Source organism: Crocodylus siamensis, chromosome 13, assembly GCF_052110815.1.
Source record: "Crocodylus siamensis isolate JL-2025a chromosome 13, ASM5211081v1, whole genome shotgun sequence".
NCBI lineage: Eukaryota > Metazoa > Chordata > Crocodylia > Crocodylidae > Crocodylus > Crocodylus siamensis.
In genome coordinates, this window is record NC_143407.1 from 26,449,280 (window position 1) to 26,471,581 (window position 22,302).

At 46.1% G+C, this 22,302-nt stretch overlaps 1 protein-coding gene across 13 annotated transcripts in view; it reads left to right on the top strand.

The window, feature by feature from the left end:
* The first annotated feature begins 2,932 nt into the window (after nucleotides 1-2,932).
* The window catches only part of AUTS2 (activator of transcription and developmental regulator AUTS2), a 980,474-nt gene continuing 961,104 nt past the window's right edge, over nucleotides 2,933-22,302 (top strand). For 4 of the 13 annotated variants that reach the window (XM_090024896.1, XM_090024894.1, XM_090024900.1 and 1 more), the window contains exon 1: nucleotides 2,939-3,337. In XM_090024896.1, coding sequence (XP_089881022.1) covers nucleotides 3,035-3,337 — 303 coding nt within the window. In that variant the 5' untranslated portion in view covers nucleotides 2,939-3,034. Of the gene's footprint in view, nucleotides 3,338-22,302 lie in introns of all 13 variants that reach the window. The other 9 variants (XM_090024888.1, XM_090024899.1, XM_090024892.1 and 6 more) reach the window with 6 other exon arrangements.

A 22,302-nucleotide genomic window follows, 5' to 3' on the forward strand; every position in this document is an offset into this window, starting at 1 on the left:
GTCTCTGCTCTGCATTTTCAGAAATAATGCGAAGAATGGGACCTTGTAATATTTTAGCTTATTTATATACACATTTGTATCACTTTCCCACTGTAGCCAGCTTTCCCTCCAGTTTGTTTGGGCTGTGCGTGCAGCTGCAAGTGAGAGAGAAGACTTTTGAAAGCGATAAGGAAACGTGGTGGTTTCCCTATCAAAAAGCGATAGGAAGATTCAGGGCCAAGTCTTGGACGTGGCTCAGATATTTGAAATTAAATCGGTTAAAAAGGCACAGTGTGAGTTAAATTGGAATTCTTAAAGGATTTGTTTAAGAAATACTTTCTTAAAATACACCTTTTTACATTATATGATTTCCTGTCCCTGCCCCGCCCCCCCCATCTTCTCTTCTTATTTCTCAAGATGCAAGTCGAGGTCAAGGTCAGAGATGACGTGTGAAAAGCAGAGGGGAGATGCAAGTTACTTTTGGATGAAGAAGTGTAGATTTAATTTCCCACCGCCTTGCCGCTTGTGTCATTGTTTATCCCTATGCAAAATGAGATTTTAAAACGCTACCAAATCAGAAGGGCTCAAAGTGACAGGATAAATGTAAATAACTACACATTACAGGAGGCAGTGAAGAAGTGTGACCCTGCCAGTCGAAATCAAGAGAAACCTAGAGGGAAGCTGTTCCTGGGAAGTGGGTGTCGAAGGTTTCAGCTTGAATTCTACTCTGAACTTGGCCTTCTCCATCCACACAATTACAAAGCACAATCTGTTGTAGGTCCTCCTCAATATCTCATTCAAGAGATGATTAGCAGCACTGTTGCCTCTTGAATCTATTAATTCAAAAGGAATTCCTACATGCTTGCATCTCTCTCCAGCCACTCACTTTGCTCTGGAGGGAGCGGGGAGAAAAAGTCACTCAAAGTTTCTGAGCACCAGGTCTCCCAAACCTGTTTTTTTTTCCAGGAGCTGCAACACCCTGGACATGGAGTTTCCCCTTGAGACGCAAAGAAAGCGAGCGCTGCTTTTCCACAGCCCTCAGCCTCGTCTGCTCCTAAATCCTCTTGAGTCGATTCCTTACACCCAGATCCTCTTCCTTGACCTTAGGCATGTTGCTTTAGACTGTCCCCCCCCCGCCCCACACTTATCATTTTTGCCATTCCCATGTTGTTCAGACCCAGAGCCCCCATGCCTGAACCTTTTCTCCTCATGCCCATTGATCTTCAGCCTCCCTTTTTTCCTTGCTCTCTTTCAAACTTGCCTCCACCACTTCCCTCGGGCCTTTCCTCCCTGCTCATGCCCTACACCATCCTCCTGCTCCCCCTCCTCCAGTCCATGCACTGGTATCTTTAAATGGAAAGATTGCCACATGAATGCCAGCATCTGTACTGAAGCCAGCATTACCAGCGTCAAGCCGGTGATCCTCAAGCATCAACTTTGCTAGACTGGAGAGTGCGTGCAGATGTCTGACTCTTGACTCCCAAAACGAGTGCTCTGCTCTCAGGTTAGCTACAGCCGGAGATCTCGCTGTGGCCAGACGAGATGGACACAACGAAGCCGCACCTCTAGAAAACAGGTGCCAACCCCAAGAGCTGGCTCCTAAACAGACTGCGGTGGCACCGCAACCTCAGCCAAGTGCCAGCCCCCTCGGAGGTGAAGGAAGGGAAAGGGGAGACACCCCAGCTTCAGCTCCCCGTGGAAAGACTTGTGGCATCGACCAAGGGAGCTGCGGCTCGAGGCTTGGGCTCAGCAGCAGCCTCAAGCCCCATCCCCGAGCTGTGGCAGAGATCACCCTCGCCTGGAGGCCGCCGTGCCACCGCTACGTGCCTCCGCCCTGTCCTGTCGCACAGATCATGAGAAAATGCATGCAGAGAAGAAGGGAAGCAAGTGAAAACAACTTGAAAACGGAAAGCAAGTGAACACAACTTTAAAAAGTGGGGGGGGCGAGGAAGGGCACAGGAAGATGCATCCCTGGGCTGCCCACGTGGGGTCTGTATTGCCTCTGAGTACAGACTAGTGCACCGAGGAGGAGGCTGGAAGCTCATGCCCCCTTCCCCTCACTCAGGGATGCTGGGGCGGGGGGGGGGGTAAAGCAGCTGCCCCCTCCACCAGGGAAGCAGACGGCAAACCCCCCCCCAGCCCCGCGCCGGAGTGCGCAGGCGCAGCGGCGCGCATGCCCGCGACTTCTTTGGCGCGGCCGGGGGGGAGCTTTGTGGCGCCCCACCCGCGAGCCCCGGGGGCGAGGGCGGGCAGTGCCCCCGTGTGACCGCTCTCGGCGAGGACCGGCCCCGCCCCCCTGCAAGCCGCAGGGGAGTCCTTTAATCCGAATTAAACTAGATGGATGGATGGGGGGGGGGGTGTCATTCATTTAATTTCATTCCATCCCATTCATTTATTGGGCGGGGGGGGGGGACGCCGCTCCAGATGGCGCCGCTGGGGCAGCCGCCGGAGGGGACGGCCTGGGGACTCCGCTCCTCGCGGGGAAGCGAGAGGCGGCTGAAGTGCGCGCGGGTCGCCCCGCGCCCCTGCCCGGGGGGGGGGTCCGGGGGAGCGGGGCGGCGAGGGGCCTGCGTGCGTGCGCGCGAGTGTGCAAGGAAACACTCCCCCCGCGCCGGGTCTCCCCCTCCCTGCCTCCCTGCCCGTCTCGGAAACCCTCTCGCAGCCCCTGGATCAAAGCATTCCGCTATCCTGATTTATCGCCTGCTCGCCGAGCCTTTCTTTTCTCTCGTTCCCCTTTTCTTCCCCCTACAAAGGCGACCTGCGATCGCCATTCCTCCCCCTCCTCCTCCTCCTCCTCCTCCTCTCCCCGGTTTGGAGCTCGCCGCCGGCGGTGCTGGAGCCGCACTTGGATTCTTGTCTTCCTCCTCCTCCTCCTCCTCCTCCTGCTCCTGCTCCTGGTCCTCCTCCCTCTGCCTGCCTGTCCTCCCCTCCCTCGCTCCCTCCCTCCCTCCCTCCCTCTCCGGGCTGCCCGTCTCCTTCCCCCACCCGCCCCCTGGATTCCGCCGGGGGAGCCGGGCTGGTGGCTGCGGCGGGGGGACGCGGGCGAGCGAGAGCCATGGATGGCCCGACGCGATGCACCGGGCTCCGCAAAAAGAGGAGATCCAGGTCGCAGCGAGACCGGGAGAGGCGCTCCCAAGGCGGCGGCGGCGGCGGCGGCGGCGCCTCCATCCGCCCCCGGGCCCGGGCCCGGGCCGCCTCGCTGCTCTCCTCGTCGGGCTCCGAGAAGGAAGACAATGGGAATCCGCCGGCGTCCCGACCCAGACCCCCCCGGAGGAAGCGGCGAGAGTCCTCCTCGGCCGAAGAGGACATCATCGATGGCTTCGCCATGTCCAGCTTCGTCACTTTTGAAGCGCTGGAGGTGAGCAGCCCCCGGGCTTTGTGTGTGCCGAGCCCCCCGTCCCTCCCCTCCCCTCCCCTCCCTCTCCGGCTGGATAACAATGCAGCTGCCCCCCATCATTGTGCCTGGTTAAGTCTATTTGGTGGGGATGATCCCCCCCCACCCTGCCGGCTCTGGGGAGTGGTGGTGGGGGAGTGAGGAGGGGGCGTCTTCCCTGTGAAAGGGGTGGCTGGGAGACTGGCCTCCTTTCTTCTGCAAAAGGGGGCTGTCTCCCCTGCAAGGGTTAAAGGCTGAGGAGGAAAGGGGGGGTGGAGGAAGGAAGGAAGGAAGGGAAGAGGGGGCGCACACCACGTCTGAAGGGCTTGTCACCCAATTGTCCCTTTTTCTTTCCAAAGTGCTTTTTTTTTTTTTGCCTTTTTTTTTTTTTTTTTTTGCTTTGTGTGCGCGCCTCTGTGTGAAGAGCTGTGTCTCTTTCTTTATTCCTTGAACACCTGCAGCGTTGCTTTCCACATGCACATTTCCCAGCCAGCCCAGCTTCGTGCTTGGGAGGTGGGGGGCTGGAGAGGGGAAGGGGGCTCGGTTGCAACCCGGGGGGCGAGCGGTGTCCGGACAGATGGGTGTGGAAGGAGCTGGGGGGGAGGGTGGCAGGTTGGGAAGGAGGCTTTCTTTTAAAAAAATTTTTTGCTCTAAAAAAAATGTGGGACCCACAAGCCATGCAGGGAAGGGAGTTGGGGTTTTTTATTTTTGCCGAGTGTGTGTGTGTTTCTCTTCCCACCGCAAAACAGGGCATGGTGGTGGCAGCCCTGCTCCTCGGCCCCCCACCCGTGGGAGGGCAGAAAGGCTCCGATTCAAACTTTTCTGTGCTATGTAGGCTGCATTTTTAATTTTTTTTTTATTTTTTTATTTTTTTTTTTCCGGCAGTGGTTTTTCCAAGGCAGCCCAGGGCGCCGCTTGGCCGGGCACGGCCGGGGGGTGGGACGGGGCAGTTGTGGCCGTGGTTGAAGGTTTCCACTCGTGCTTCGTGGTCAAGGTTATACCTTTTTGCGCTGGGATCCGCTGCTGGGTGTTCTGGAGGATGGGGAGGCGGAGGAGACAGAAACATCGTGGCAATGTCGGATGCCTACAGGCTGTCTTTTGTGGGGCGGGGATCCGATTTATTTTTTTATTTGTTTTTATTTATTTATTTTTTGGCTGTCTGTCCTTGCTGCTCCTTTAACTTGATGGGGGGGAGACCCTCCCTCCCCCACGCGTGCCTTCATTCTCTGCCCCCATCCCCTTTTTTTTTTTTTTTTTTTTTCCCCTTCGCCTTTTGAAATATGTGATGAAACGGCTCCTGTTCTGATGTGAAACGCTGCTGTGAATCCGAACTACCATCCCTGTCTTTGCTGCTGTCTCAGGACACATCAAAGAGACTGTTACAAGTGGTTCTACTTATTGTTTGCAGTCTTCCCCCACGTCGCCCTCCTAACCCCCTTCTTAATATTTACTGTTGCATGTGGGGGCCTTGCAATCAAACTGGAGAGTCTTTTGTTGGCTGGCACCAGCTGTTCTCAGTGTAAAAAAAAAAAAATTAAAATTAAAGAAATAAAACAAACCATGTGATGGGTAATTGCATGCACAGTTTGCACCCACTGGGCTTTTAAGACATGCTGGATGTATCCAATATACGTCTCTACTTGAGCCTAGGAGTTACCAGCTTAGTGCCATGCCTGGATTCAGTCTGCCCTCTTGGCTCGGGATATGCTGTGGTGGCCAGGCTTGATTTTTTTGAATTTTTTTTTTTTTAGGAAGGCCAGTGCATGCTGTCCCAGCCTGATCAGGATGCTGTCCTCTTTCCATCTTCCAGTGTTTACTTCATTAACTAAAATGTTAAAATAGTATAATCCTGGGGTATGTAAGCAAGGGGATGTGGTTGTTTTAGGAAAGCTTTGCCCGGTTTATTTTAAGGGCTTTGGTGTTTATAAATTCTGCCTTGTAGGATTTTGCAAAGTTTGTGTTGTGAAAGGCAGATTTATTTGGGTTTACATTTTAATGGAATCGCAACTGTAACAATTGTGAACTGTCAAAATAAATGTGAAGATGAAGCTGATCATCTAACAAAAAAATCTGTGCTGCTCTTGAAAACCATTTAAATATTTAGCCAGGAGTACTTAATAGCATTGTCTGTTTTTTCAGACTTGGAGCCAAATTCTCTTCTCTGCTATCCCCAACACAAATCCAGAGTCACTCCACTGGAGTAATGAATGCACTGTAGTGCAAATGAAAGGGGAATGTCTTCTACCTGAGAAATACCCCAAATGCATGAGATTAGATGGTTGCAATCAGTAATGAACAATTACTGAGAGCCCAGTAGGACTTGATTTTACAGTTATTTCTTACCTTAGTGATTGCTGCCGTGAGGAGCCTGCCCAAGCCAATGGGAGCACGTGCGCATATAAGTGTTCACCAACCGGAATGAGAAATGCAGTGATAGATTGCGTAGATCAAACTTGAGTCTCCTGACCTAAACAAAACTTGCATTGGTATTTTATAGGAATTGTGTGTGAATGAGGACTCCAAAAATTGCCCAGGGTTGTCTTGGCTTGTTTCTTTTTCCTTGTTGGTAAACACTGTGTTTTATGGTGGGTATACATTTCCAGGACTATCTATCAACCTGCTCTGGAGCACTTATTTTAACTTGCAGAAGATGTTTTCAAATGACCATGTTGCCTTTGCTTTTGCGTTTCTTACATTTGAAATGAAAATAATGGCTGTGTGCTCTCTTCGTGTTGCTGAGTTAGGAATGGCTACTGAAGGCTTCCTGTGGTAATTCTATATCATTAAAAAGGAGTTCAGAAACATTAGCCAGCTCTGCTAGCTAATACCTTATTCAGATAAAACAATAGCTAGCACACTGAGACTTGACATACTTTTAATGTGCATGTGATAGGTGACACATCTTGACCTAATGATTTCATGCTGCATTGAGAAATACTGTCACAAAATCACTGTTTTGTGCTGCTGCTCTTTCCCCCCCCCGCCCCCCGTATGGCTGGGTGTATACGTCTTGAGAGAGTTTCTTGAGGAACAGTGAGCTGTTGAAGTGTCTAACACCAACCTAATAAGGTTGGACTCAATGTGCACGTTACTTATACCAGCTTGAAGTTTTGCTTGGCCATGAATCGCTATGGCAGTGAGGTGGTCTGGGTGAGGATAAGAGAGATGTGGGTGTTGATGTACTTGAGCAAACACAAGTAGTCTTCTTGGGTGCCGTAAAAGAACTTTCTCGGTGTTTGTAGATTTATTTGCCAGGGCCTGATCCAAAGCCTATTGAAATCAATGCAAATCTTGTCATTGGTTTCAGCTTGTAGTGCCGAATATCTGAAAAGATTGCCCTCGTGCTGTACATTAACTATTAGCTTAGGATTCCATGTTGCTACTGTAGTATGGAAAGAGAAAGCAGGCCACTTTGGTCAGGTTGTGTAAAAAGGGTCAGCAGCAGTGGTTGCTGGGCTCACACCCAAATCTAGAAAATAAGAAGCAGAAGATGTTGCCTTTGAAGGAGGGGAGTGATGTGAATCGAGTATGTGTGCTTTGAAGACACTTTCTCAGTAATACATCTGCACACAGTGGCAGTGGGGAGGAGGATGGGATGTATGGGACTGCCCTTTACTATATTATCATGAATATTTCAGTAATTGTGCATACAAGTAATTGAGCTAGATGAAGCTGTGTAAATCATGGGAGCCCGTGCCCAAGTACTTCATTGAACATGTTACATTGGAACGACTAGGGGGAAAAAAATGTTTCCTAAATTGTGTACCTGCTAGGATGTGGGAGAACTAATGTGGATGCCAAGCTTGTACTGTGAAGGAGGGTAGGAGAGGAACAAGGTTTATTCTGTGGCATAGGCTAATGCCAATTATGGTATAATGCACGTCAGTAAATGCTCCTTTCTCTTGAACTACAGCTACTTGTTTTGCAGGCTCCCATTCTCTGAGCTGCTGTCCTGTTTGAAATTTATAGCTTTCTCCTTAGTAGGGATGTAGATAGGCACCCATTATTTACTGTTGCTTGCTCATACTTTCCACTTTTACTGCACCCTGTGCCTTGATCTCTTAGCTGTTTGCTCAGTGGAGTAGGAGGGGGAAGGAGGTGGGGAATGAAAAGAGGATGAGTCTTTAACAGCGGCTGGTGCCTCTTGCTTGCTTACGCTAAGAACCACGCAGGCTAGTGTCCTTCCTGCGGACATTGCTTGCAAGCGCTGCTTGGTGTATATGTTTGCTGAGGACAGTCGGCCTCGTTGCCGCAGTCTGGTTTGTGGAGGCATAGCCTGTAAATGGAGGGTCTGTTTTGCAGGTTGTGAGGGGTCTTTTGGACTTCACCCCTCAAAACACGCAATCTGCTCCTCCTTTAGTGTAAGCACTCGAGGTATTTTCCTGGACTTCACTTTGAGGTTCTGGTGGTGTCTTGCTGTAGCTAAGCACAACACACACCCTGCAAGTTGCTTAAATCTCCTTATGCCTTTATCAGCTCTTCTTTTGATCATTCAGCATCATATTTTTAAAATGTGGAACAGGTATTCAGTGCCCTCCTATGATGGTCCTCTGTACCATAGCTGTTTTGCTGAGCTTGGTAACCAGCGGTGGCACAACGGTGTGGCTTTTTGTTTTCGTCAACAGAAGTTATGCGAGATGGGCCCCATCAGCAGCGAGTCTTGTGCTTGGCTTATGGACAAGAAGGGCTCTTCAGACCTGTAGAAGAAAAGCTTCTCGGACAGATAACGCCCAGGTTTTTTCTTTGGTGAAAATCCCTCTTTTGGATTTTCTGTAATTGGCTGTGGCAGTGTTAAAAGGGAGGCCGGTGTTTTGGTGGGCGAGAGAGAGAAGGTTTCATGAAGAGCGTCTCTCCCCTTCGCAGGGCTTGGGTGGAAAACAGAATTGATGCGGTTGTTGAGTGAGGTGCAGCAGTGGAGAGAGCTCATTGTGATGAGAGATGAAATTTGACCCGAGTGCTGAGGTAGCTTAGACCAAGGGAAGTACTTCATGTTTCCTGAGTCAGCTCAGTCCATCCTACAGAGTAAGCAGTTGGTTTCAGGTTTTCTGAACAACGAGCCAGAGAGTGATCTTTCGGTGGACAGTTGTTTAGCAACTTGGATGGCTCAGTTGAGAAGCCTGAAAGCTTTATAAATAACACACATAGGGTAGTAGGGGAAATGGTTGTATTTGAATGGTGATTCATTTTTCAAAACTTTGGCACCAATCTTGCAGCCTGTTTGCTGAGCTAATCTCTGTTCAATATGCAGGCTTGGGGCTGTTTTGAGACCATGCTAGACCATTGTCAGGTAAAGCCCATCGTAATTAATTACAGATGGAAAATGCTCACAAATATTTGTCAAGGAGCTGTTTAACGAGCTTCAAATTCCATGTCTGATTATCCTATTTAATAATTTTTTTGAGTAGTTGTTGCAGTGAGTTTGTGACCAAGGCAGATGCTGGTTAGAACCCCCTTCTATCTGTTGGAGGGAGAGGATGAGGTAAGACTACTTGGGATAAAGTTTAACAACTGTTTGGGCTTCAAACTGTGTGCATGACATGGGCAAACAGAATATAAAGGTACTAGCGTGGACCTTTAATGTGTGTGGGCATGCACGTGTGCCCTGCCTGGTCAGTCACACTTGTCCTTGTACATCTGAGGGCTGGACTTAGCTTGTAGAACTGACTGCATGATAGAGATCCTATATGACCTCCTGTAAAATTAACACGGCCGCATTTGCCGTAGGAAGGTGAAAGCTTTGGGTTGGGTAACAAAACATGGGTTGCAATATGGCTTTTTCCGCTAAATTGCAGTTTCCTTACCAGGCTCAAAGCCTGCTCAACTAGTCTGCATGCATATTCTCTCTGAGGTTTCATCAGAAACGAAACAGTTTGGTCCATCTTGTTTCTCCCCGGGTGTATTTCAAAGGGAATTTCATCGTCCCACACTTGCCCTGATGCAGCAGCATCATTGCATCAGGTGTTAGTTCGGTACTGGCAGCAAATTGTAGTGGTGGTAGGAATGTGTGTCTGATTTAGATACTTTGTCCTGCCCTCTGTTGGCATGTATGAGTTGTGAGAGTGAGGCTGGCAGGGAGCAGGGGGTACCAATTGAACAATAGTCCTTGCTAGCCATGAGCATTTTTAAGCTGGTGGCACATACTGGAATTAGTGGCCTGTATTAATATTTCACTAAACGCTGAAAGGCAATAGGAAACTTAACCTGAAGCTGGGGTTGCAAATGGCCTGAAAGGGGCAACCTGCATGTACCCAGGAGGGAATGGGCTGTAGAGTGACCAGGGGAAATCAAATCAATGGGGTGTACTGTGGACGCAACACCCCGTGCAGTATTTTTGCATTTGGTTGCTTGCATTTTAAGCGCATATACAGGGTCTTCATAAAGTCCTTGTGCACTTTTAAACTTTAGTAACTTAGGTTGTGCCCAAGGACTTTATGAAGACCCTGTATAAAAGCCTGACGCTTTTCAGAAAGGCTGAGCACTTAGATAACCAAAGTCAATGGGCTCTATTTGAGGCCAGAAAGTCCTTTCTAGACTGGAAAGAAAAGAATCAGGAGAGTTATGATTTGTTTATATATGTTTTTATTAGTTAACATGTTTCTGTTCTTTTGCTAGCGATATAAGTGAAGAGGGGATTATTTAAATTCTGCAAATGGTGGTAGAAGTGACTAAGCTGAAGGGAGAAAAGTTTAGCATACAGACCTTGTCTTAGATGCCTTGGAAAGAGCGCTACTGTGATTAGCACTTAGGAGTTATACACCTGTATCAGTAAGACAAAAGATCCCTTTATCCTTCTCTATCTTGGCATCTCTTTCTTAGACTGTTTAGTGATAAGGTGAACTTTTCTCATTAAGCTGTTGTGGTCTCTGCCCAGATGAAGGGGTCTAAAGAAATACAGTGTTATAACATGCGTGAAGGATCAGGAATTTGGAAGGAAAATGATCAGGAGGGAAAGGCAAGAAATCAACTGAAGGGCATCCAAGGCTTTGAGTAATTGAAAGATTGAGTTACAGGACTTGGGATCAATAGAGGAATATCAGGAACTGCACAGAAACACCAAGACCTAGGAGGAGATGTTACTGAAAGTGCAACTCTCAGGTGAGATCTATTGCCCTCTATGTCAATGTTCCTTAGTAAGAGCTGTGTAGCGGATGCCACCAAAATCTGCCCCCACTTCAGAAGCCATTGAACATAGTTACTCTTAAATTTGGAGATTTCTGGCCAAAAGATTCGGCTCTCTCTCTCTCTCCTTTTTTTTTTTTTTTTCCTTTCTTTCCCTTTTTTTAAGCCCTTTTACTGTCATTTCTTCTTGGAGACCCTCCTATATTACACTGGGGGTCTGACCTGCAGCCTTGTAATTATCTGCAGCTAAATTAGAAGTTTAATCTTTTTGTTCTGAGTAACAATAAGTTGAGTCAGCTAGACTTTAAAAATAGCCCAAGCTGAAGTTTGGTGAAGTCTCAAACGCAATTAATGAAAGGGTAATGGAGTTAGGAAGTTGTGGGCTGAAATGTGGAAATGTTTAACTCTCAGTCTTCCTTTTATTTGAGCTTCGACCTTCTGTTTGAGGCAATCTAATGTTGGTTTTGTGAAGGAAAGCTGTTTGAAATGCTCCTCGATGCTTTTATGTATCATCCTTATGATTTATCAGTTCAGGATCTGTTTTGTAGTTCGGGGTTTGGCTCAGTAGACACCACAAATTACCAACTGCATGAGTTTTTTGTAGTCAATTTGTTGGCGTTTTGACCTGGCAACAAGCCATAGTGAAGACTACTTCAGAACATTATAGTCTTGTAAAATCCCTATGCCGTAAAATGGATACTATGAAAATCCAGTTTGTAACTAATGGCAAATGGCTAATGCAGGTAGGGATTTGTTTTGCTGTGGCTGCAGAATCTGCGGTGACAATTTGTCAAATCCCAAGCTGGGCTCTGCTTTACCATTTGCCTTGAAGATAATGAGTCAACTAATATCTTCAGGTTCTTCTCCCTGGCAGGGTAGCTTGGCAGCGTTAGTAGTATCGAAGTTCACACTTTTGGGAGGCGGGGAGAGAAGGCCTTAGCTAAAAGGGGTAAATCCTCTGAATTGGAAGGCTTGGGTTTTAGTGGTGGGAGACAGGGAGGGATAAAAGTCAACAGGAAAACTAGAATAGGTCTTCCTGGCACTGTGTATAGTTGCTGTGTGTATTCTTGCTTACCGAGTTTAATTTGATCGCATTACATGACACATTATCTGTGCGAATTTACACTGATGTCATTGTATTTTGCCCAGATGGTATTGTTGATAAAAACCGATGAAATGAGGTCGCACTTTATGTGAAGAAATTAATAGAGCTTTGTGCGCGCGAGCAAGCTCCTGGTTGTCCGAACTGTCTTGCTCAGTACTCGAAGCGCTAATGATTCCTTGCAGTCTTTCGGAGGATCCTAGTTTTGTGTCTTTCCTGTGTGACGGCTTCCCAAAATGGAAGTTGGTTGTTCTGAAGAATGGGCAAGTTTAGGGTAGCCCATGTTCTGTTTTTCATTGAATTGCACTGGGAGCAGGTCATGTCTGAATGAGGTTAGTGCCACTTCTCCCTCCAGCATATTCCACCCTCTCCCCTCCAAGCCCAGTCTTGCCCTTCAATTGCCAGGAGATTATTCATCAAGCAGCCACCTTGGCCTGCTGGAAAGAGTAGGAGGGAGGGTTGACTTCAGCTGCGTGAGCTAGATCAGTGTTTCCCAACCTTTTTCCAGCCCAAGGCACGCTTGCATTAATAAAAATTTTCACTGCACACCTGTTAAGGCAGTCCCCATCCTCATACCTATTGTAGCTCACTGCCACAGCAAAATGTCACAGGACACCCGATCATTTCTGATGGCACGCTTTTGTGCCGCGGCACACCGATTGGGAAGCAGTGGGATCGATTATGTGGATGCTGCAGGGCATGATCAGGAAGAGGCGTTTGACGGTGGATTCCCACAACTGCAGTTCTGGAGCACCAGCCAGAGAAAGATGCACGCCACAGATAACTAACTAGAAAGATTCCCCGTGAGCCAGATTAAATGTGCAGCAGCCATTGTGCGTAAAGAAATCTGGCATGTCCAAAAGGGGTGGCCTACGGTGACTTGGCCAGGGTCACTGAGAGTCTGTGGAAGATTATCTAGCAGCTCAAATTCCTAAGTGACCTAGTAGTCTTTGTAACCTTGATGTATGAATTTTGGCTGCCATTATGCAAAAATCAGTAGGAGGAAAGAGAGAGTATGTGCAGTTACCTTAGTCAGAGCTGTTTCTCATTGTGGCTTTTCCTTTTTTTGTTTAAAGACGGGGCAGAAAGGGCAGGAGAAGGGAGGGTAGTCAGGAGTTTGCCATGGAAAAAAATCCCAGTCTTAATTTTAGACAAAAAAGGCATAGCACACTCTGCATTAATGAATTGTTAGCTTTAGTTACTGGAAGTTCTGAAAAGAAAAATATGTTTAGTTTCACTGTAAAATGTTTTATAACACTTTTAATAGGCTTTGACTAATCAAATAATAAAAAAAAAAATCATTTAAGCACCCATAGACCTTACTGTGATCACACATGAACCATATTTTAAAATTCATGGAGAACTCTTGCTCTGGAATAGACTGACTATGACAGAAACTTTTTAGAGGTATAATACATAAAATAGATGATACTTGGCACATGGGCATCTTTACACGTGCTCTAGGGGTGGGGCAGCTTTTAATTAGAGCAGCTATAAGAGCTGCTTTAATTGAAGCACCCACAGCGTCTCGTGTGTTTGGCTTCCCGCACTTCAAAATGGTGACGGGGGTGCCTTAGAAGCTCATTCGACAAGCTTTAGCTACAGTGCCCCCACTGCCATTTTGAAGTTTTTGGATCCTGAATACATGAGACACAGGGGCTGTCGGAGCACGCTAATTAGCAGGCTCCAGCAGACTCGTTTCATTGTAATTACAGCGCACCGGAGCAGCATCCCTGCACGACTGCAGGCACCCTATGATCCCTTATCCTTCAGATGAATCTGCAAGCAACTCGCTCATTTTACCAAGCTTGCCCTTCACTTTGGGCAAATATTAACTAACCTGCCCAACACTCCCATCCTAGGTGAAGATAACTCAAGTTTTCCATCTGTATCGTGGAACTGATGAGACAAAGGAGTGGCTGCAACTGGTCTTTCCAAGGCCACGCAACAAGTTAAGGACAGACTCAGTGAACGCTGTATAATTGCGTGTGTGCATTTTTGCAGGAGATGCGTTACAACTTGCTCACACTGACCGCTTCTGGAGTTTAGCTAATACAGAAAAATATATTTGCGTAAGGTATTCATTTTTTTTTCACCCATAAGCCCCTAAAGGAGCTGAGTCCTTCCTGCCTGAGAAACGACTTTCCTTTTTGTGATCTACTGTTGCTCTTGAAATCAGTGGGGACCCTTGAACCACCCCCTCCTAGTATGCAGGAGTGGGGAGATACTGGTGGACTGTTCTTCTTGACAGATCCTTCCCTCCATAGTATACTCTCCTGGCCTTTTTCTGCAATGGCTGAAGCCTATTGAACTTCTAACTGGGCTGTAAAATGCCTGTGTTTGAGTGGATATTTGTGGAGGACAGAGGCAGTGAGAGTGATACTGATATCCAAAGCAAGTGTGGCGAACAGCTGGGAGGAGGTTTCGGGGAAGATGTGCTGGTAGGTGTTATGATGTGTATGGCAGTCTTTTGGTCGTGTGGTTTTTAAATGTTTGTCAAGGACACGTCTGAACCTTTGAGTTGTCACCCTGTGGTGTGGGATTTTTGTTCGCTCCTTTTTGGATCGAAATGCTGGAATTCACCAGTATCTGTTCTAAGGGGAAAACTGCCCCTCCGTATTTTATGTGATTTGGGTATTACTGAATGATTAAAAGTTACTGGTAACTTATATTGGCTGGCTATTGTGCTCATGTGCTCTGACTCTTCCAACATTAGTCATTTTAACTATGGAAAAAAATAATAAAAGTGCAATTATTGTGGCTCAACAGCTGAGTCCGCTGGACTTTTAAAAAGTAAATTTTAATGAGTTCTGGGATCTGAAAGATACATCTGGTGGATGGGTTTGCCAAGTTTTCAACCTCAGAATGTGCGTTGAAAAACCCAGTAAATTATATAACTACAAACTGGGTTTGCTGCATGTTTATAAGACCTCAGTGCAACCTACTCTATATTTTTTTCTAATGACAAACAGACATTTGCTCAACACAGAAGGCTGCAAATATGCTGAGATGTCTGCGTAAACTGACTGTATTTATGTTAGGATGCTGCTACTAGCAGAAGAACATTTGAGGAGCCATTAAACCCATTGGGTCTTGTTTCTGGATGAAAGAAGACGAAGGGGGCATCGAAATGCTGAAACTTGAAATGTGCATGATGTGTGGGCTCAGATCCTGTGCCTATTTGCTGTTGAAGCAGAAAATTTATAACAACTGTTTGTCATGTGTATATATTTATAACCATTCACATAATGAGGAAGTTTCATAAGGTTGTAATAACATATCAAGATGGAGGTAATTAAAACAGAAGCAAATTGACACCCCAGATTAAAGGCAAATTCTAAACTAATACACCTGTATGCTGTCATTTATGTATTAGTCATCTGGGGCAGTCTGCCAGATATGCAAATAAGAAGACATTGGCACATTTCCTTGAATGTGTGGTTATGGAAAACCCACCTCTTTTTTTTTTATTCATTGGCTACCTAGCCCTGTTTGGGTTTTTTAACAACAGTAGATTTCATGACTGCCATGCCCCTACCCGCAGTCAGGTGGGCAGTGAAAAGGGGTGCTGGGTGGTATGTGTGCCATTGCACGTTCTTTTTCTTTGAAATTAAATAAAGGTCCTGTTTTAATACAATTGGACATTTCAAAAGATCATTCCTATTGGGCATTTGCTTTCAAAGTGATTTTAAACGGGAAGGTTTTTTTTGTCATTTGTTTTTTGTCTTCACCACATCAACAACTTCTTCCTCCACCTTTAATCTTTCATGAGCAGAAGCTGCAAAAGATAATTAGTAAAACATGCTTTTATCTTCATTTATCTCAAAAACACGATTAATTTTTAACTGCAATTACAGGCAGCCATTTCCACTTTCCTCTGAGTAAAAAAAAAAAACACGTGGTTTTTTTTTTGCAAGTTTAAATACTGCAATGTTAGCTAAGTTGCAAGGGACTGTGCTACTTGTTTTCTTTGTCTTGGATAATATTTTGGCTGCCGGGAGGTCATATTGCTCATGGACAAGAGTATGTCAAAGCCTTTTTAATTCAGCTTCAAATGGATTCTTTTTAGGAGCTGACAATGATAAGTATGGGATCTTGAACTTGTCTAGGGCTGGCTACTGAAGGCACGGTTACAGTTTCACCTTGTATCCATCCGTCTCTTTGATCTGTACTAATTATACCAGCGGTCTCTCTCATGTATTCTGATTGCAGTAATGCTGTGGTTTCCGGGGGCTAGGAAAGTGTAAATCAGAGTAGCCTCACGGTGGTTTTAGTTGCTGTTGGGGTGCTGACAAGGCGTTTGGTTGTCCTAGAACGAGGAGCACGGAGGCAGTTCTTAAAAGCATCTTTGTTCCCCTCTGCCGTGATCCAAGGACAGGAGCCGAGGGCTAGGGTAGTTGGGCCCTTAGAGCTTAAAGATGGCAGTGTCCCGTTATATTGTGCAGACCATCTTCCTGCCAATGCTGGATACTTTCTTGCAGTCTGTTCTTAAATGCTTGTTTTAGTATTCAGTGACCCAAGAATCTTTCCCCAAGCCTGAAAGTTTGACCACCGTGGGGGCTCCAGATTAACCGCCTTCTTCTGATACGTTACTTGCATTTAAATTTCCTTCATTCAGTCTTATTATTCTTAGTTGTATTCCTTTGATCACCTCTCTCCCATTGACATTTACACTCTTCTAATACTTGGGCACATTAGTTTGTAGGTGATGAACATGGAGCCATTTAGTCCCTAAAGAATTGGGCAGCTTTATGGCAAAGCATGCAAACGTCATCCGATTTCTGCTGGAACCAGGTGTCAGAAAATCCCTGGCTGAATGGTTTTGATGTGAACAGTCTTACAGGAAGTGCTGTGGTTGTGCTCTCTCTGTGCTGTACCCAGACAAGGATTGCTATAGCATCCTTGTTTGCACATTTCTACATCTGTTATCCATATTCTGGATTTGTTCTGGCTGCGCTCTTATTTTGTTTTGCAAATTCTACCTGGGACCGGGGACAGAGATGTATGTTTGCTAAGGCAGATTTGGAAATTGCATTGTTGAAATACAGCCCATATGGGCCATTGTAAAATGGTTACTGCAGCATATAATTGCCTTCACAATGATGTGCTTTGTCATTTTACTTCCATCTTCAAAGAGGCACTCCTGTAGTCTGCTGACAGCAATGGTGGTATTAGAAAACATATGGATTTGTAAAGGCATTAAACTGCCTTTAGTTCAAGGATTAGATTACGGCGTTAAAGTATGGGTCACTACATTTTCAGCTGGTAGCTATAGGGCAGCCTACTTGACTACGTTAGTTAATATAGATTAGCAAAGGGTTTATTTCTTTATTAAGAATCTGGCATGATCTCCCTGGCTAGCTACAGACATTCAAAAAGCCCAAGGTGGGATTTGTCCAACTTATGTGTTTTGGTGGGGGTTTTTTTTGTAAGTGGTATAGTTTAACTCGATAGCAAACAGAACGTGCGTTCGCCCTTGCGGAGGAGGAAGGAGGGGAACAAGCAAATCCTGGACTGGGCTCCACCACTTTTAAACCTGCCTGTGTGTGCTGAACTTCTGTTCTGATCCAGGTATAGACTGGTTTTGTCAGCTCAACCTCTATTCTGTTATGGGTATAGATTAGTTTCCTATCACTTACGCCTGTAGAAGTGTAATGTCTGTATCTCACCCTTGTGTTAAGATGGAGGTGGCGGCATCTTTGACAAGACGGTAAATTCTCCAGCAGCACTCTCATCACTGAGGCGCGTGGCCTTTTTTTGTAATCCTGCTTTTAAATGTCTGGCTCAGGTCCTCCTCCTGTCACTGAAAAGACTTTGAGAGGTCTTGAAGGAAATGATCAAATACAGCATGGCAAAAATCAGGACCTTGACTTAAGCTCCTACCACCCCCCCATCTCCTTTTCTTTGATTTGCCTTCTACTGTTTGAACTTGTAGGGTGCCTTGGAGTCGTATTTGCAAGCTTTTTATCCCCTCCACCATGAAACTTAATATAGTTGGGGAATTCTGTTTGAATCCTGAGAGTTTCACTTATTCAAATGACTTGGGGAGCAGGGGCTTGAAGACAGATGGGGTCTGGATAAACTTGCCAGAACTAGCAATGCTATGAAAAGCCTAGATGGACAGCTCTAGGTATTCTACAGAGTGCAGCCTATATTGTTGCCTTTTTTGGGTTCTTTTGTTAATGGGAAGGTAAAAGGCGAGGGGAGGATTTCAAACCTGGAAAATCTGAAGGCTGGCATAAACAAGATGCCCTTCTTTCCCCAGTCTTATCGCCCTGCTTTACCACATGCTGGTAGAGCATATATTGAAATTAAATTTCTGTCCATAAACAGGCAATATTGTGCATCTTTCATCTGCCTACTTCATGTGCAACGTGGCTTTGGTGGTAACAAGGCTAAAGGGACTTTGTCAGACCTCACAAATATGCAGCCCAATAGTAGAAATAATATAGCAACCCTCACCTGTCCCTTCCAGAATCTTTTAGTTTCTATATAATTGCCACAATATACCAACTCTTAAGCAATGTTAGCACAGTCCTTTTAGAAATATTATATACGGTATGTTTTTTCTTGTCTCATTCCTCCCATTCTGGAGTACTCCAACTTGCTTTACTTTCAAAGGAGCATAACTTGTGACTGACCGCGAGTTACAGAAGCATTAGCAGAGGGTTGCGTTTGATTTCTGCTAAGGGTGCTGTGTGTTACAGCAGCATTTCTCTACCCGTGGGTCGTGACCCAAAAGTAGGTTGCAAGAACATGTGAAAGGGTCATGAACAAACTTTAAAAATGGATCAATAAACTTTAGAAATGGCTTCTCCTTTAAAGAAGAAAAGCATGGGAAACCATGGCTTTTCCCTTGCAGGCTGGTAGAGTTCCAGCTTGCGGGGGGCTGCTTGGGGGCCCCCCACCCCACACACCTACCTCCTGCCCCACATGCTGGGGGCAGGGAGGTGGGGGCACTGGGTTGGGACTGGCCACTGATGCTTACAAATGGGTTAGAGGACAGTTCTACAGAAGTTAAGTGCCATTTCACTAGTGTAACGGCGAGGAGTTGGCTCCATCGCGATGAGCTGAAAGGTCACCCAGCACGTGAGATCCTCATGCAAAATTGAGCATTTGGCCCTGGGGTTCCTAAATTCTGGTCTTATGCTATTGCCATTAGCCTGTCCTTTTCTTGGCAGCTACACTGCTGCAGTTAAAGGCCCTGATCCTGAGGTCTGGTTGAGAACTGCCCAGGACCTAACCCAAGCAAGCAGTAGAGCTGTCTTTTGCCAGCTGGAAAATGCAGCGGAGAGGAAAGAATTTGTGGAGCTCGTTTCCACTTCAGTGTTGCCTGGATGTTTTTTCCAGCCCATTCTACCCTTCACACTGCCCTCCTAGAACAAGGAGAGGACATTGGACACGGTGTGGCCCGCAGCCACTTCTTCTGCCCGCTGTCACAGGATGCCACTGTGTGTTGGGCTTGCCCAAGTCCTGTCACCAAACGGCTTGCCTGCCATCTCCCAGCCCTTGCAATTTCTCCTCAGTTAAAATGCCAAGTGGGCACTGCCGAGGTGTGGGTTCAGTTCTGGCTGTATCTTGGACTCCCTGTGCCAAGTTACTTGGCTCCCGACTGAGCACCTCTTTTCAGCGGCTGTTTTTAAGCTCTGCTGTAGTTAGCCTCAGGCTTGTGTGTGTCCTTTTCCGAAGTACTCTGCTGACCTCATTTCATAAGCCCTGATGCTGAAAAACAGCCCTATTCTGCTCTCCTTCTGTAACTCAGTTTTCACATCCCTAAAATGGGTTCAATAGTTTCCCTACATCAGAGAGTACTGTAAGGATAGACTCATTGATGTTTTTAAGGTGTGCAGTTAGTAAGGTGACAAGGCTGGCACCTGGATTCATTGGTGACCATTTGGTTGAACATATCTATACACTTGCATGCTGTGATGAAATACTACATTTTTCAAGTGAATGTAGATTCACTTTAAAATTTGCTTGTTAAACAAAACCAGTATTTTGAGCCTGAGCGATCATGATTTTGCTTTTATTTATTTATTTTTAAAGGAAGCTGACACTTCAAAGTAAACCTGGTCGAATCTGATGAATGCTTTCGATTTTTTTTTTTTTTTTTCCTATGCAATTGTATAGCAACGTACAAGTTTATTTAGTAAAGTTCTTCTTTGGTTTTAAATCGACTTTTGACAGCTCCTCTCTAAGCTGTGGTGTATATCAAGGTTAGACAACAGCAATATCATACCTTAAATCCACTGCCGAATGGGGAAAAAATACCCTTGTTGTACCGATGGAAAATGTTAAAGGCCATATTATGGACTCTGGCAACTGTGACTTGCGATGAATAAATTTAGGCCCGTCATTATCATCAGGGTCTGCTCGTGTAATATGTCACAGTTCTTTCACTAACTGCCCTGTACAAATAATAATTAAAAACATAGATGTAAGGACCGCCCCCCCCCAATCCTTACATAATAAATCTGAGAGAAGATGCTGGGTTATGAGATTTGTGTCAAATGAATCCCAGAGTCACTTACTGCATATTGCATGGGTTTTGCATTTGGCAGCAAACCATGCTGAGGTGGGAAGGTTAAAAGCCTATCCAAAATTAACTAGTCCAGTGGAATGCCTTCCATTCTTGCCACGCTGAGCTTTTCATCTGGCCGCAGAGTCCCAGTTTTAAGGACGGCATTTATGTAGATGCTTAACTTCTTCCCTATTCAAGAGAGCACTTAGGCATGTAGTTTTAAATGCATTGTTCCATCCATTTTAAATTAAGCATATGCCTAAGTACTGTTGTGAATAGGGAGGGAATCAGGTATGTATTTCCATGTTGAGGCCTGTAATAGCAAAAGGAGAGTACTTTGGCGGGGGAGAGAGGTGTTGCAGGCCTACAAGCAGCTGGGTCCAGATTCGGCCCAGATGCGCTTGGCATCTTGCAGGATTGAGCCCTTTCCCTACCTCCACAGTCTTCTTTCTTTGTCGCCCGTGGCTAAGACATGCGTTCCGCTGAGCATCGTTGCTTTGCTTCTGGGAGTGCCGGATAATTGAATAGCAGTGACAAAGCATCGGCATTTCCCTGGCAGGTAGCTGCCACCTTGGGATTCTGGAGATGTACAAATTGGGGTGCTCGTCCTCCCCCTTCCCAGCACCTCCCCTCCTTGCCACATATTGCTGTGCTCTCCATTAACAACTAAACAGGTGGCAAGATTCAAATCACCACTCTCTGAATGGAGTTCACTCTCCACAATAGCTCACCAGAGGCCTGTTTTGTTACAGAACATTGATTAAATAAATATTCCTATGCATACAAAAGAGGAGAAATCTGTTACAGCACTCTGCAGTTATTTTTCCATTAGAGGCAACAAGCTCCCTTTTTAATTTTTCTGTCCCTTCCCCTACCTTCCCCCCTCGCACACACACTCCCCTGCCCCAACTGTAATGCCTTCGAGCGTGCCAGCAGCATATCTGTCCGCACACGCGATCCAAAGGGAAGGTCTGAATCTGTTTGGTTAATCCCTGGTACCATGTGCAGGATGTAATTGTTAAGTGAATCAGGCAAGCATTTTTGATTAACAGAACAGTTTCCATTTAATTTCGATATTCCCCACACTTGGATAACAGTTGTGTTTTATTAATTTCCGTAGCGCCATTTAGGAAGGGAGCGCTGTAGAATTAACAGCTGACAGAAGACGGACCCGGACTTCTGCGACTGGACAGTTTGGGCAGGAAACCAAAACCGCTGTTTTGGTGGTGGCGGTGGCATTTGTTCTTGGTTTGTTTGTTTTTTTTCTTTGGGCCATCATCAGTACTAAAGTGAAAAGTGATTGTTCTCCGTCAAGGGAAAAAAGTCTGATTCTGAGCCAGTTTCCGTTTAGTGTCGGTCAACGCTGTCAGCAGCAGTGGTGTCAAATGCACGTGTGCGAGATCAGAACCGTGCCAGAAGCGTCTCTTGAATGGCAGAGCAAGTCCAGCGTGCCGGTTCTGAGCTCCACAGACATCTGTGCAGCCCAAAGGAAGAAGAGCTATTTAATTGTAATGGGACAGATTTAGATCTCAGGTTAGAGCAAGTGTTACTTTGACGTGGCTCTGTTATGTCTGAGATCAGAATTGGGCCAGAAGAGGGTCATGGGGATGGCAGGCTAGTCTAGCTAAAACTGGGGTTGACAAGCTAGTTCAGCTAAAGTCTGACCTGAAAGATAGATAGGTTTTTTTAGTTTGGTGGGTTTTTTTTTTCAGGTTAAACATACTGCCAGTCAGATGAAACAAAAATGGGGCAATTACATGTCAACAGCTTTGCCACGTGAACCTTTGGACAAAGCAATTAATAAATTGGGCATTTTTAGAAGGCTAAAAATGGCTGCTGTGTTGTCTGGTGTCTTCTTCCGACATGGAGTTTGTGCTTCCCAGTTCTCAGCTTTGCTGATGTGAATTCAGCGCGCGCTAAGACAAGGGCCGGAGGTAAACCTCCTTTTTTTGGGCGCGTCCTTTGGCAGAAGGTATTGTCAAGCAGAATGAGGTGCAGCTTCTTCCTGAAGCCCCTATATCGTCATGGTCTGGATCTGGGTAGACCCCAGACAGAAATCTCTCCTCTTCCCCACCGCTTTGCAGTGTTGTCAGTACAGTGAAGAATGGTTCTCAGTGGGCCTAGGGGAACCCCAAAGTGTCTCTCTTTTATAGCTTACTGTGGGTAATTAGTTGGAAATGACACTAACCTGAGTGTAATTGTAGTTCT